This window comes from Eulemur rufifrons, chromosome 15, assembly GCF_041146395.1.
Source record: "Eulemur rufifrons isolate Redbay chromosome 15, OSU_ERuf_1, whole genome shotgun sequence".
Lineage (NCBI taxonomy): Eukaryota > Metazoa > Chordata > Mammalia > Primates > Lemuridae > Eulemur > Eulemur rufifrons.
In genome coordinates, this window is record NC_090997.1 from 15,493,643 (window position 1) to 15,509,423 (window position 15,781).

At 45.0% G+C, this 15,781-nt stretch overlaps 1 protein-coding gene across 1 annotated transcript in view; it reads right to left on the reverse strand.

Moving 5' to 3' along the window:
• Positions 1-15,781, reverse strand: part of ADGRF5 (adhesion G protein-coupled receptor F5) — a 98,536-nt gene that overhangs the window by 54,993 nt on the left and 27,762 nt on the right. Inside the window, exon 2 of the mRNA XM_069488153.1 lies at positions 298-423. Within this exon, the coding sequence (XP_069344254.1) occupies positions 298-399 (102 nt within the window). The 5' untranslated portion in view covers positions 400-423. The remainder of the gene's footprint in view (positions 1-297; positions 424-15,781) is intronic.

The following is a 15,781-nucleotide window of genomic DNA, read 5'->3' on the forward strand; positions in this document are numbered from 1 at the left end:
CTTCAGGCCTAGATGTTGCAAGTTAGCTAACGAGGGAAGCCTGGGAAGTCTCTCGCACTGATTTCAGAGTCTGGTAAGTTGTAGCCCAGTAAATACGCTGACATCTGTTTATATTCACTCCCTTCCCCCCCCGTTTGCAATATTTTTTGTATGTTGTAATTAGGGGGAAAAAGTTTTCTTCCCCTAAAAATTTTTGCTCCCTAAAATTTTTTTAAGAACCATTTTCCATCAGTGACGCTCCCAGGAAACCAGAGAAAATGTGACAGGAAAAATGATAGCAGACACAGATTTACTCACCGAAGGATGAACAATGGCTTCTAAATTCAAGTTCAGTGTAGCTTGGGAAGAATAAATCACAATGAGCATGAAGCACACAGTGGCTCTCCTTGGGGATTTCATTTCTTCAAGTTTGAGTTGCTTTGCCTGAAATGGAAATATGATGGCTTAGTGATAGAGCAACTTATTTGTTAAACAGGGAAAGAACTAGCAAGCCCTGTCTTGAAGGTCATGCTGCACAAGGACCTTTTCAACAGAGAGGGGAAGGGAAGGAGGAGCATAGAGGAACTTGAGAGCAATCTCCGCCCCAGACCCCTGAGCAGATGGTGTTAAGGAGGATGGGGGTGAGGATGGTACCTGTAATAGTACAAAGGTAGCAGGTATCTGGGCACCTTTCCTATATACATGGAGAAGGAGAGAGAAGGGAGAGTAAAGGGAAGGAAAACAAGAAAAGGGGGAAGACTACTCAGGAAGTTTAACACTGTGATCTGGTACACATAATATATGAACCAAAGGATTCAGAGAACACTCTTCACTTTTGTGACATGCAATGTACTTCGACATTTTCAGTTCAATTATATCCTGTCTTATCCTATTTTTTCTTTTAATTCTAGTAGCAACCCACTAAATTGACTTCATGACTCATTAGAATGAAAACTTCTAGACTTAGTCCTAAAATTATAAGTTGTATTTTATAGTATTTCATATTATAGGGCATAATATAGAATATTGATATCATGATATATCCCATCTTATGTATTGATTTTTGAAAATTATCTCTTTATAATGCTGGTGATGAAAATGAAGCTTTTTGGTGGCCAGATTAATCATTATTGCATTTAAAATTTAGAGTATCATATGGAGTAATCCCAACCATAGCAGGGCTGGGGACCAAGACAATCTACTTTGTGCAGATTCCTTTCCTTACTGACTTTTCTGTGCTCATGGCTTGTTTTGAAAAGAATACAAGAAAAGAGGCAGAAGATACGGGTTAGGATCCAGGATGACTATAAACCAACTGTGTACTTAGGTAAGTCACTTGTCTTCTCTAAGTCCAAGTTTGTCCATCTGTAAAATGAGGACAAATATACCTTTCCTAATTCTCTTACAGAGTTTTCTGAGGCCTAAATGAGATGAAAAGCCATGAAGAGCTCCAGAGATGCAGGCCGCAATGATTATTAATCTGATCGTCAATGGATTCCAGAGGGCAGCCAACAGGAAGGGCAGGATTTGGCACTAGTGTTGCAGGGAGTGCCAGGGAGCTGTGGCCAGGATAACACTGATGACGGCCAAGATTCACATGCCAAGGAAAATTGCATTGCAATCACTAGCTGCCAACTGCCACCTTTTCGTCTTCCCCAGTGGAAAACTGGAAAACAGATCCAATTTGCAAATCTGGCAATCAAATACATTTTTTAAATTCTGCAACTCAATGGTTTTGGGAAAATGCTTTGGAATTTAGGTTGTGGGAATAGACGTTTCAACTATAGGGAAATCACAGAATGCATTGCTGAGTTCTCTATTAGAGGTTTTCCCTCCCTCATTGAAAGGGAGTGGGCTTTTGTGTTCCCAATTGGTTAGGTCTAGCCCTTTTATATAAGCCATTGGCCAGTACTGTCCTCATCTCCACCAACTCCCACCTCTTCTGATATAGTTCTTGATAAAATTAGCATGCTTTTCTCTGTTGACTCATTTGTTGACCCCCCCACAAAAAAAAATCACAAGTCAAAAGAAATAGAGATGTAGGGAGGACCCCCCTGTGGGTTGGGGCGTTCTCAGGATGCAAAAGAATGATTTGCAGTGTCAGTTACACAGCAAAGGGGAGGGGTTCTCCACTTGAAAGAAAGGAGAACACCACCACTTTGGGGGAAAGGGGATATTCAAACTATTTTACCCACTATTTTACAATAGTATGACATGGGTCTGACCAATGAGAACAGTAAAGTGAAAGGAAATGAAATGAAGATCACTTCAGCTTTTGGGGTTGCTGCCACATTTGGGGAGAGACCTGAAGACAAACTTTCCTTACTTACATCAATAATCTTGACTAAATCCTCCAGCTCACAGGTGTTCTCACCCGTAAAGAAGTCAGCGGAGACTATAGGACTTGTCCAATGGGGAAGAAAACCCCTCCCTATTCATCCAGTTAAAAACATTGAGCAGCCTCCCACATTCAAGGCAATGTGTCTTCAGCAGGGCCCCTTTAGTTGTACTTCCCCTAGACGCTCATATTCATCCTAAAATTCCTGGAGTGAAGGGCAGACAAAAACTGAGAGACACAGAGAAAGAAAGAAAATCCTCAGATGTCGTTCCCAATCGCTTTCAAATTAAATCCTGGGCACTCTATACTAGAACTCACCGACCTGTGTGGGCCAGCTGTTTCTCAGAAGCTAGGAAATATGACCTAATCCTCAGTATTAACCCCCGTGGCTCTGAGCAACTTCCTGGTCTCCTCTGACTCTATTTTCCTGTCTGTGAGGTTAGAAGACAGGGAGAGGAAAAGAAAGCACCCCTGACATCATGTGCCAGGAACATGTCATCGGGGTTCTCAGCAGCACTGCCTTTGCAGGGTGAAGGGTCTGGGCCCCTCGAAGTGGTCAGTAATGACATTCTTCTGCACAGGGATTATGCACCAGGCGCCTTCGCTGTGAAACTGGCTTGTTCTCCCAACTCTCAGAAACAACCGATGCTTAAGACCAGCTCCTCCTCTCCTAGAAGTGCTTCATCAGCCCCGACCCACCCCGATTTTATCTGGGGTAGGGAGGTGGCGGGAAGAGAAGAAAGAAACCAGGCTTGTGTGCCTTGCACGTTTGAAACATGTTCACAAAGTGGCCACATCTGTGAGGTCTGCTGACCCAGTGTCCTCATCAGATGGTGCTTCCAAGATGCTTCCCAATAGGACATAGTGGGTTTCCTTCTGGAAATTATTTACTCCCCAAGCTCTACACAGTTCTGCCTTCTCGTGCTCTCATATTCTCACCTCTTCTCTCTCTCTCTCTCACGCACACACACATACACACACACACACACACACACACACACACACACGGGCCCCTCAGTTTTTCAGATGAGAAAACTAAGGCCAAACAAGGGCTGAGTGACTCAGAGGCAGCTGGGGACCGAGTCCGTCGGGACTCCAAGAGACTCGCCAATGGCTCTCAAAGTTCCAGCTAATGACACTGGCCCACCCACAGTCAGGCAGGCCATTTCTGACAGGACTGGGTAATAATTGTTGTAGCGGAGGGTGATTATAGATCCCTGTCTTATTGGGTGCTCACGATATCTCGGCATGGTGCTAAATTCTCTAATCTACAAGGATTACGCCATTAAAGCCTCTGAAACTTGCTATGGTCCTGTTAAATTACCCCTACTCTTTTTTTTTTTTTTTTTTTTTGAGACAGAGTCTCACTCTGTTGCCCAGGCTAGAGTGAGTGCCGTGGCGTCAGCCTAGCTCATAGCAACCTCAAACTCCTGGGCTCAAGCGATCCTCCTGCCTCAGCCTCCCGAGTAGCTGGGACTACAGGCATGCGCCACCATGCCCGGCTAATTTTTTTTTTTCTATATATATTTTTAGCTGTCCAGATCTTTTCTATTTTTAGTGGAGATGGGGTCTTGCTCTTGCTCTTGCTCAGGCTGGTGTCGAACTCCTGACCTCGAGCGAACCTCCCGCCTCGGCCTTCCCAGAGTGCTAGGATTACAGGCAACCCCTACTCTTCAGATATGAAAGTGGAAGCTTAGAGGGATGAGTAGCTCACTAAGGCCACACAGCTGATTTGTGGTAGTGGCAAAATTATAAACCAAGCAGTTTATTTCATTAGGAAAAAAAGGCTCATTTGGGCTAAGAGACCTTCTTGGTGGAATATTAACAAGAAAAAATGGAAAATTTTCTCAGTAAGGACTCCTGACCAGGCAACTGGAAAAAAAAAATCTAGCCTTACTTCACCACTAATTAGCTGTGTGATGTGGGACAAGTCACTTCACCTCTCTGAGCCTCAGTTTTCTTATCAGCAAAGCCAAAGATTTGACTGTACTCAATGACTTCAAAATTGGGGTGCAGGAGTTGGCCTCTGAAAGTTCCATTACTGTTCTAAGAGTCTAAAATTCCTCACAGTTATTTCAACGCAAATGCAATCTCGCTCATGTTAACATCTGAGCCTAATTGTGACTATCTCTTGCATTTAGTCACCCCACCTCTGACTTACTGCACAGTTACTGGACTCCAGGCCTTCACTGCCCCTCGTGTGTACCACGGCAATGGCTTTCTGTCTTCTCCTCTCAGCCCCATCTCTACACGGACACAAGACTGATCTTCCTGAAGCTCTCATTTCATGATACTCCCTGCTGGGTCCCTCATTGCTCTTAAAATAAAGGCAGTCACTTTCACTGGTCCTCCAAGCTCTCCAAGACCTGGATTTTATTCTTAAGACTAAGCACATATAACAAGCATCGACAATATTTTCATTACCAAAGTTGGTTGCTTTTGCACAATCTAAAATAATGTGAAAGATTTTCCAGTGCTCATTCGAAAGTAAAAACACAAAAACCAATCTTTGAGAATTAATCTTCAGAGTGGAGACGTAATTACTATCAAACTATTTTTCAAAATAATCCTGCCATTTAGTTGGTTTGTTACACTCTATCTTTTCCTGTTCCTTAGCCCCAGCACAACCTCTGCACATTCAGATTCTACCCATCCTTCAATGTCCAGGCAAAAAGCTACCTCCCAGATGGAGGTTCCCGGGTCTGTTCAGCTATAAATAGTCCCTGCTTCCCCCGAATACCTACACACACTGAACATAGGCCCTTAGCCTTCCTGCTCGTACTATATTTATTCTTGTACATTATATAGTCAAGGAAGTCAAGGAAGATGACCAAGCCAAGATGACTGGGAATGAGACCAGAGAGGCAGGAGGGAAACAAAGCTAGTAGAGAATCGTGGAAGACAGGGAGGGCCGAGTTTCAGGGAGGGCGAAGGGGACTATGTCCGATGGTGCGGAGAGAACTATTAAGGAAGGGACTGAGAATCCTCGTTGGATTTGGAGTCATGATATGCTCTTAGCAAGGGGGCATCTCATTAGGGTGGTTGAGGGGGTCTCATATTGGGTGGAGTTGTAGTGTGTGGGGGGGTGAGGATTTGGACACAGTGAGCACTTGAAACTCAAGAAATTTGGTTGCAAAGTGGAGGAGAGAGAGTAGAGTATCTTCCCAGGTGTAAGCTGCTTGGCTTTCATAGCCCATCTAGTAGGTGATGTGATACTCATGACTTTCTCTTTAGGAAAAGAACTGACTGTGCTGCATAGTAGGGCAACATCAAGGGAATCCACGCCTCTTGCTAACCGTGGCCTGTGGCCGGCTACCTAGACACACTAATGGACCCTTTGAGAGAAGCCAAGGGCATTTCTCCTTACACATCCCCTCATGTTCTGGGGTATAGACTATGTCTAAGCAGCCCTTTTAAAACATGTGCTTATCCAAATGGAGACTAGGTAGGTGGCTCAAACAGAGGAGCACATACGCCATTCTACTACTAGAGAACAATTCAAGGCAGAGTTCCTCTGCACAGTGGATGATGAATGCTAATACCAAATTTCAGGAGGACTGCCATTGCAGATTTCACTGTGATTGTTACTCTTTGCACATCTCCATGAGCCACGAAGATGCCATAAGAATGGGCTGTCATCAATAACCTGCCTCCCGAATTGTAGAAGTACACATTACAAATCCTCCAGGGTGATGTAAGAGCCTGCCTTCGAAGATCTGTATTTTCAGCTGCAGAGGTGGTTAAGTCTTATCTTTGCTGACCTTATTTAATTAGATGATTCATCTCTTGCACATGCAGAACTATAAGCTAAATATTTATTTAACACAAACAGGAGACACAATACCAATCAAAGAACCGCCTTGAAGAAATTTTTGCTTTTCTATTTCACTTTCCTTTGCCTTCAAATCAGGTCCCGCAGCAGCATTGTGTCAGGGCAGCCCGGCGCTATCAGATTACAGAGGAACATTTGTTTGTACACAATGGGGTCAAGTTTTCCAAAACACACTGCACATGTGGGCAGTGTTGATAACCTTTTATCCTTCTTTCCTTGTTGTAAGCTGCTGGCAGGTTTTAACCTTTAAGCAAGAGATTGCCATCTTTATGAAAACATCGAGTTCCTAACTCTGCTCTTATCTGGTCTATCTTGCATTAATTTACCACGTGGAGGGGTTTCCCTAAACCCTGGCAAAACAATGGGGGGCGGCAGGGGGCAGCAGAGGGGGGACGTGGCCGAGGTTGGAGGGATGCGGGGTGCATCCCAATTGCAGATGGAGTGTAGCCCTGTGGCTGGCTGCAGGGCTGGATGGGGCGTCAGAGGGCCTGGGAGTAGATTTAAGCGGTACAGTTCTGTGGCTCTACATTTATTAGGTGAGATCCAAAATAATACTGGAATATTTTACTACTGCTATTACCAATGAACCAATCAGAACAATCTCTGACCTCTGTGCAGGAGCAGAGGCCTGGGGGCCTCCTGCTGGGCCCGATATCAGTGATGCCTTGCTGGACAGTGGGGAAGTCTCCTGAGGATGCTGCGGGAGGGGCTGGTGGCTGAGGCAGAGGTGGGAGGGTTGGGCAGGTGTTATTTACCACGTGGTTTAGAACACACCAACATCTTAGCAACCGGCAGGGCCGCGTCAGCCTTCCGGGGTTCCTCCCTTTACAGCCCCCGTCCACGCCATCTCCCTGAGACCCGGCTTTGCTGTCCTTGGCCAGTGACTTCTCTTCTAAATTTTCATTTCCCTCTCTCGGGATTTTGTTAGATTTGAACAATAATGTGTGTGCTACTTACTCAAAATGAGAAAGTATTACTTCACCTCCCTCCCCAGAAAAATGCAGTCCCCTGAGAAGCCCCTGCTATTTCGAGATTTCCTCCATCTGGACAAGCCCTCACCTTACTATGAAAAGCACTTTACAGAGGCAAACCCACGGCATTTTCTCCAGTCCTTCTTCCTGGCTTCCTGTCTACCTGCTGCCACCTTCATTCATTTCTCGCCGCCTCCTCTGCGGGCTCCCTCACCCCTTCCCGGTTGGTTCTCTGGGCTCCACGTGGGGTGTTTGCTCTGCTCCTCCTCCTGTTACCCCATCCCCGACACCCTGCAACCGCCTCACTGCGAGCCCCACCGGGTACCTCTCCTCGTCCTCGGCTTTTCCCTGGACACTCTGTCCCTTAGGGAGCCATCCACTCCCACAGTGCTAATTGCCAATTTATATGAGAGTTCCCAAAACTGTATTTCCACCCTGACCTCTTTGCCGGATACTGGGCATGTCGTTCCAACTATACTACTTCCACCTGTGTCTAAATGCGTCTCATCTAAAACTGAACCTGAAAAAAAAAAAAATAAAACTGAACCTGTCTTCTCTCCCACTTCGGTCTCTTCCCAGACCTGCCAACTGCCGGCTCCATTCTCTGGTTTCCCAGGTTCGTGACTCCACAGGTGTTCTCAGACACAAGAAGAGGGGGCAGGGGTAGAAGCAGCAATTCAACCATCACCAATTCCTGTCAATGACCTGCTGCTGATGCGCCCAGAGCCACTCTGTTGGTTTGGACATGATCATCTGACATCTGTATGGTTGCGTTAATCTCCTGAATGAGCCTTCTCCCTCCTTTCGTCCTTGACCGATTATCCAACACAACAGCAGCTGCTGATTTATTCTCCTAGAACACTGTTTTTCCTAGATTGCCCCTATATCATATTTAAATACTTCAAACATTCTCGAGTGCTCAGAGAATATGTAGGCTAATTCACCTGGCAAGCATCATCGCCACAACCTAATGTAATAACCTTTGCCAATTTTTCTTTCCTAACACTGGGATATAGAATAGACTGACCCACTCACAGGCATTTACTGTACCTTCTTCTGCAAATTATGTCATAAATATTAACAGTAAGTATTGGTGGAATGAATTGCTACCTTTCAGCTTCTTCTCACGCTATTCTTGGCAACCAAAATGCTCAATTTCTCCTTTCTGAGCTTTACTCACCATTTTAGGTCTTGCTCATTATCTGGTAACAACAATTGCCATGATTTATTAAGCACTTGCAATGTGGCAGGCATGAGGCTAAGCACCAAGCATGCACTAGGCTCATTTATTCCTTATAATTCTGTACTGTGAGAACTATCATCATCTCCATTTTACAGAGGAAGAAACTGAGGCTTGGGTAAATAGAGGACGCATAGCGACTGGCCAAGTTTGCCACCCAAGTCTAAACTCTAACCTATAGCATATTGCCTCTTTTCTTATCTTCCCCAGAGATACATCTTTCCCCTGAATACTCTGAATTGCCTCCTCAGCTACTCGTCTGGCCCTGCCATGTGGATCATTTTGCAGCACTGTGTGGTTTTTGTAGCCAGGGAATCACGCATATGGACTGTGACGTCAGATTGCCCGAAATAGAATCCCAACTCCACTACTTGCTAGCTTTTTGCCTCAGGCAATTTACTGAACTTTTGTGTATTCCCTCCTCCATAAAATAGGAATTATAATAGCACCTGAGGCATAGGATTATTGAAACAACTAAATGAGCTAAGCATCTTTATGAAGTACTGAGCATGGTGCCTATTACACCCTAAGTACTCAGTAAACAGTACTTATTAAAATTCTCAATGCCTGTATCTTGCTTCCCATTAAGAGGGTAAACTAATTCAGGGGAAAGATTCTCCGCCTTTGTAATTCCATGACATTTAGCAAATCTCTCCAGCATAGGAGACTCTACTAGGCTGTGATTTTAAAGGTTTCACTTTTGTGATTATCTTTTAGGAAATAGGCAAGATTCCAATTATTTTAAGCATCCTGATCAGAGCTATACAATGTGAATTGAAATACTGAGCTGGTAAATAACTCGTGAATTCATGGTTTGCCCAGAGCCAATGCATGTATTTAACTCGGCAAGCCTTCCTGGAGCACCTACTCTGTAGGAACTCGCAGGCACTAGGGAAACGGAGATAAATACCAAACAGCCTCTCCTAGCGCTCTCGATGAAGAAAACAAGCATTACACCCACGAGATACTAACTCGAACTATATCAAGAAATATCAAAGGGGAAAAGGCTGCAGGGGCACATCTTATGATTCAGAAACAGCCCTGACTTATTGTCTATCTATATTTAGTTCAACCCAAAAAGTGGCAGATCGTGCAAAAGATAATTAGTATTCCTTTTTTTCCTTTTTCTTGGGATTGGAATACAAAAACGATAAAGTGACCTTGAGTGAATGTATGACCACACAGTCCTCTGGCATTAGAAGAGCACATCCTGTTTACCTAGTACATTGAATCTGATGGTGTAAAATCCACAAGCAACAGGGAGCCAGTGTATCTGCAGTGAAGTCAGTGGGGTTGCTCCAGTTTAGGCTGGAAAGACAGCACCGACACCTCTCTTCATCTCACGTGCAGATACGCCTGTGCCTCTGACAAACAGCAGCAGCTAGAATTCTGATGCATGATGCTCGCCGCTGCTGCTACTCTGGCCCCAACTTCTCAGAGTGTTGCCTCTGCTTCCCAGTTTAGCCACTGTATCCCTAATAGCCAAGACTCAGTGATTCTCAACCCCAGCTGCATAACAGAATCACTTTGAAGATAAAAAAAAAAATAAAATACCATGCCAGTCCCCTTCCCCAGAGATTCTGATTCAGTTGTTCTAGCAAAGTGTGTGGACATTGTTTTCTTTTTGTTAAAGCTCTTGGGGTGACACTAATGGACAGCAGGTGTTAGAATCTGCTAACGTCTAGACCAGGCAGTAGTTTGGTCTACCTTCAGATTCAAAGCAAAACATCCAGCACATGGTCACAAAGGTGACAGAGTCCAGCCAATCACATTAATTCTCTATGCCACGTGGCTTTTATCCTCCCACTACTGACTGAGAATGGGGCTGAAAAGCCAGCGATCTGAGTTTCTTCTCATCTCAGGGAGAAGAAAAGATTCTTCACACAAAAAGACTCATTGTGCGATGCTGGGCAAATAAATTAACCTCTGAATCTCTCATTTTTGCATGCCATAAAATAGGAATAAGATACCTGCTTTACCTGCAACATGGTGAAAGAAGAGATACGAAAGTCTTTCGAGAACGAAAAGGTTGCATACTCATACAAGAGATTGAATTTATAATATATAGAGGAGATGGATTAGCCTTATCAACCAGAGTAATATTTTTAACTGCTTAAAAATGCCCCCAAGTACCACGTGGCACAGTAAAGGACATTACTGTGCTGTAGTCGTTAAAGCCATACTCAGTGAGCGCTTTTAGTCTACAAGGTCTCCAGGGAAGCCTGTCACGTGGCCAATACTGTACAGTAGAGTGAAATTATTAATCAGATTACTCAGGGATTTGGAAAACGGAGAAAAGCAAGCAAATTTAACAGGACAGCCCACTACAGAATGATAAATATCCTTTCACTGAGAGTGAGGTGTTGTTAAGCATCATCCCGTGAATCTGACAATGAGAATTTATTGTACTCATGTGCCCGGCTTGTACTAAGAGCTGGGAAGAACAGAAAATAAAGCCTTTAACCAGTAACACAGCAAACTATTAACACGACAATCTTTGGGGAGGGAAAAAAAACCTGTATACTGGTGGTGCAAGGCATGAAAAACTAATAGATATTCTTTTACAGTAGGAATATATTCATGTATTATTTGTGCAATTCAAAAATTTAAAAAACGAGCTACATTAGCCCTTTATGAAGGGAAAACAGAGCTATAGTGGAGCAGCGTGATGGAAACAAGCCACACATGGCAGAGCCCTTCATCCTTCCTAAGTGCTCGGAACAAGTCTGCCGGCTCTGAAGCCCCGGACGCTGTTCCGGACGGACAGATGTCCTTCCCGGGGCTGAATACAGACTCCTTTCCCCGCATTCATGGGTGAGAGGTTGCAGCTTGCATTTTACCTTTCTAAGTTCATCCCTGGCCCTTGCAGGACTGTCTGAGAGCAGAGAGAGCACCCCAGCTCCTCCTGCTGCTGGGGTGCAGCCGCCCCTTCCTCAGCACAACCGCAGCAGTGGCGCCTGCCCGTGGAAACGCTCATGGCCGGGCACCGGTACGGTAGTTGATGAACGCTCTGGTTCTTATAGTATTTTCTGATTCAGGAATGAGAGAATTCATTTTAAAAAGAAAAAAAATCCTCTATGATACAGAAAATCCTAAAGGATCCCAGCTAGTTGCCTGACACTCAATCACCTTTAACGTAGTCTCATCAACTTGACCAACAGCACAATGCTCTTGACCTTCCCAACATACATGCCACTATACAGAAGGAAATCAGACAAAGAAGACCACAAGTGGAAGATGCCTTAAGAGAAGTGAGTTAGACGCCCCTGAAATCTTGCTACAAAGGGAGACAGACCACAGTCGGAGAAATGCCTGTTACCTGTTCGGCACCCTTGTCCCCGGGCTGGCTCCTGCTCTGATCAGATGCCTCAAAGCTTCCCAGTTTCCACTATGGGGCCATTTGCCCCGCAGCCTCCGGGAAGCCTCACGCCTGGTGTAGGGACAGACGAGCAGGACTCATTTCGAGCTTTCAGGCAGGACGAGCAGCTCTGCGTCCACGCTCAGCCTGGCCGGGGCCGCCCCAGCTGCAATCTTCTGCACCTCACAGACTCATCCCTGAGAGCCTCGCTACTGTTTTAAAAACAAGAAGTGATTTCCTAGTCCTCTTCCCCTGATGGCGTGTGCAATTTCCCTCACGCCCATGGGAAGTCCTTCAAATCCTTCTTATCTGGAACCCTCTCCACCAAGTGGACGGACTTGTTTGGCCAATGCCCTAGTTTTTGCTTTCCTTTCGCTAAAGAAAAAAATCAGAGAAATGAAACCAGAGCAAACCAAAAATGGGTTAGAGTTGATGAGTGGTATAGGATCCCTGGTTTAAACCTTTACAAGATGACCACTAACTTAGACTGTGATTTCAGAGAAGGGAAATCAAGATTATCAATGAGTTCGTGTCTTTAGCAGTGCTACGAAGTCAGAGAATAGAAGAATCCCCAGAGGATGAGAGGCCTAAGGAAGTCCTTTAGTCCTGACCCTGGGCTTTAGGGAGGGCTGCACTTCAAATACCCCACATTAGGGGGATGTCTGGTTGTCCTGGGTTTCCAGAGAAACCGTGAATATTTGTGCATCAAACTATAAATTTGGTGATACTTAAAATATCATCTCGATAACACTGATATTTAAAGATAAGGGGATATATGGTAAAGGCCCAGTTGGCAGGCTGCAGTCAGGTTGTTGGGCTTAAGGAGGAATTATAATCAGAGTTTTTGAGCTAGAAGTGACCTTTCCCATCCGCATTTTACAAGTGAGGCAACTGAGGCCTGAGGAGAAACAGTGACCTGCTCAAGGTCAGAATATAGATGGGAAGTAAAAGATTGTCACCCAATTGCTCTTAAACTTTTGTATGGAGAATGCTTCTGCCCAGTTACCTACTCTGGAGCTCTGCCCACAGAAAGCTTGATGAATGAAGCCTGGCCTGGAGCCCAGGAATCTGCATTGGAAATAGGTGCTCCAGATGAGTCTGACGTGGGTAGTCCCAAGACTGCTTTAAGAGAAATTCTCACAGTGCCACAGCAAGGACTCCAGAGTTAGACTATAGGGATTCAAGACATAGTCCCACTAATTTTATTTTTGTGGCACTGTAATAATAGTGCTGAGTTTATAGACTCAGCTGGAACTCAAGGAAAAGAGTTCAGTAACTGTTAGTTGTTGTCTGGAGCCCTGAGCTCTAATGCCTCTAAGCTCATCTTCTCTCCCTGTTCCACACTGCTTCCCTTTTCTCTTCTTTTTTTTCTTTTCTTTTGTTTTTTTTTTTTTTTTTAGAGATGGGGTCTTGCTAAGTTGCCCAGGCTGGAATGCAGTGGCTATTCACAGGTGCAATCATAGTGCACTGCAGCCTTCAACTCCTGGCCTCAATGATCCTCCCATCTCAGCCTCCCAAGTAGCTGGGACTACAGGCGTGTGCCACCTTGCCTGGCTTTGCCTTCCTTTCTTGCCATGCTATCACCCTGGGGCATGACAGCAACCACCTGCAATACTCAGGCTTGAGACAAATGTATTTGGGTAAAACGAGGATGAACTTTCAAAATTGTATTATTCCGCTTCCAGGTACTGATTCTCACTTGTATTCTACCTCTTGAATTAGACCCATCTTGCCTTAAGAAACAGCTGCTGTGGGCGTGAGCTCCTGGGCAAACGCTTTGTCTTCTTTTCCTGCTTGCATTTGGGTTGCTGGGTGCAGCTGGCTCTCTGACATGGAATGGGGCGTTGTCAAAGTGGCTGTCCCTTTCCTTCCCCAAGGACCAATTCTCGCCCGCAGTCCCTGGTTGTTGTTAGGAACACTCTGTGCTTGCTGCATACACTTTACGATGAAAACAAAGGCAACAAAAAATGGAACCACCATATGGCCTCAGTGACAACCCGGAATGAACTGTGCATGGAGATACCCTGCCCTGTCGTAGTGACAGCTGGAATTGACTGTCGCAGGGGCCGTTCTGCATTCTGAAATGTTGGAGTTGGTGGCAAGTTGAACCCAAACTTCTTTAACCAAACTGCAGATGTAGCCAGAGTAGCTAATTCTCCTGTCATGTTGTCTATGGTTGTTAATATGAAGTGTCTCTTATGACGTCAAGGTACATCCTCATTAGAGACAGAGCTCCTCCTTGCTCGGGCAGAAATTCCAGCACCAAATAAGTATAATTTCCCAGCATGTTCCATGTGTTTCATCCTCTGCCCTTCCCCCTCTTAACCCAGGTAAACTTTAGTCTCTTTTTAAGTTCCAGGTGTTATTTCTTTCCAAGGACTTTCCTAACTCTCCAGCCTGAGACGTGTTTCTTTTCCCTGATCCCACACCTCCAGATACGTGTCTTTTTGCAGTTACCATGTTGCATTCGAATGATCAGTTTAATGCATTGACTGTACGCAGCTTGAGGGCAGGTCCTAGTCTGATTTGTTTATACCCTGCTCCTAGTGTATTGCTGACATATAATAAGTTATCAGTAAAAGCAAACAAGATTAAACTGCTCCATCTCAGTTTCCATTGCTGGTTCCTCTTCTTAGCATTAGAGTGTCCCATAGCTCAGTCTTGGGAACTCTTCTCTGTTGACACGTATTCCCCAGGTGACCTCTAACAGTTTGGGTTTGAATCTTTGTGCTGATAACTTCCAGTTGTATACCTCTATTGTGTACCTCTCACTTGACCTCCTGATTCATATATTAAACTGCCTACTTGACATCTCCACTTTGGGTGTTCAATGAGACCTCAAACTAAACATGTCCCAAATGAAACTCCTGATCTTCCCTCCCACTAGCTATCCCAACAGGAAGTGTTTCCTGTATTAGTAAAGGACACCTCCATTCTTCCAGGTTACCCAGACCAAAGCCCCAAGAGTCATCCTTGAGTCCTCTCTTGCATACTTTACATTTCATTTGCCATCAAATCTTGTTTGCTCTATTTTCAAATATATGCACAATCAGACACTTCTTACCCGTTCCAGCGCTATCACTCTCAGTGAAGCCGTCATTATCTCTTGGCTGGATTATTACCACAACCTGTAATTGGTTTCTGTGCTTCTCCTCTTGCCCCCTTGCAGCCTGTCCTCAAGACTGCACTTAGAATGGTCCTTCTAAAACACAAGCTATGATGTCCACCTGTGCTCAGCCGTCCCCACCATTCCCTCCCTCGATTCTTGGCCTCTCTTTCCCCTGCCCACTCACGCTGCTCCAGCCATGCGGTCCCCTGCACACCAGGCAGGCTTCCCTCTCAGCCCTCACACTGGACGCTCTTCACACACGTTCCCTCCTGGCTCACTCCCGTACCGCGTTCACACTCCCGTACCGCGTTCACACTCCCGTACCGCGTTCACACTCCCGTACCGCGTTCACACTTTTGCCCCAACATCGCTTTCTTACTGAGGCCCTTATTGCGCCATATTTCACATCCCCCTTACTTGCTTTATTATCTTCTCATATCACACATCACCTCTGATACACTATAATGCACATTCATTTTATTGACTGTCTCCACCTTCTGTCCCCGCACTAGAATGTAAGCTCCCTGAGGGAGGAGATGCCTGATCACTGGCTCATTAGAGAAGAGCATTTGAAAGGGTAACACACAAGCAAAGTTATTAGTGCCACAGCCCTGGAGCATTACATGTAAAAGTACAACAGGGTTCAACTTGCAAAACACTCTCACCTCCACATATCAGCATGGTAAGCCCTGGTTGTTTTTTTTTTTTTGTTTTTTTTTTTGTATTTTTTTTTGTTTAATCCACAACCAGATGTTGGTAACCCTTTTGACCCAATGTGGCCCAAGGTCAGCTCTCTTTTGGTATTTCTATCTCAAGGCCAGGAAAATTCTCTTCTGGCACTGACCTATCCTCATGCAAGGAAGGAACCGGCAAATAATTGGGCAGATTTATAATATACAAATGGTCTTATTCTTATCTCGGTGTGTATATTTTGGCAGAGTCTCTGCTAATGGA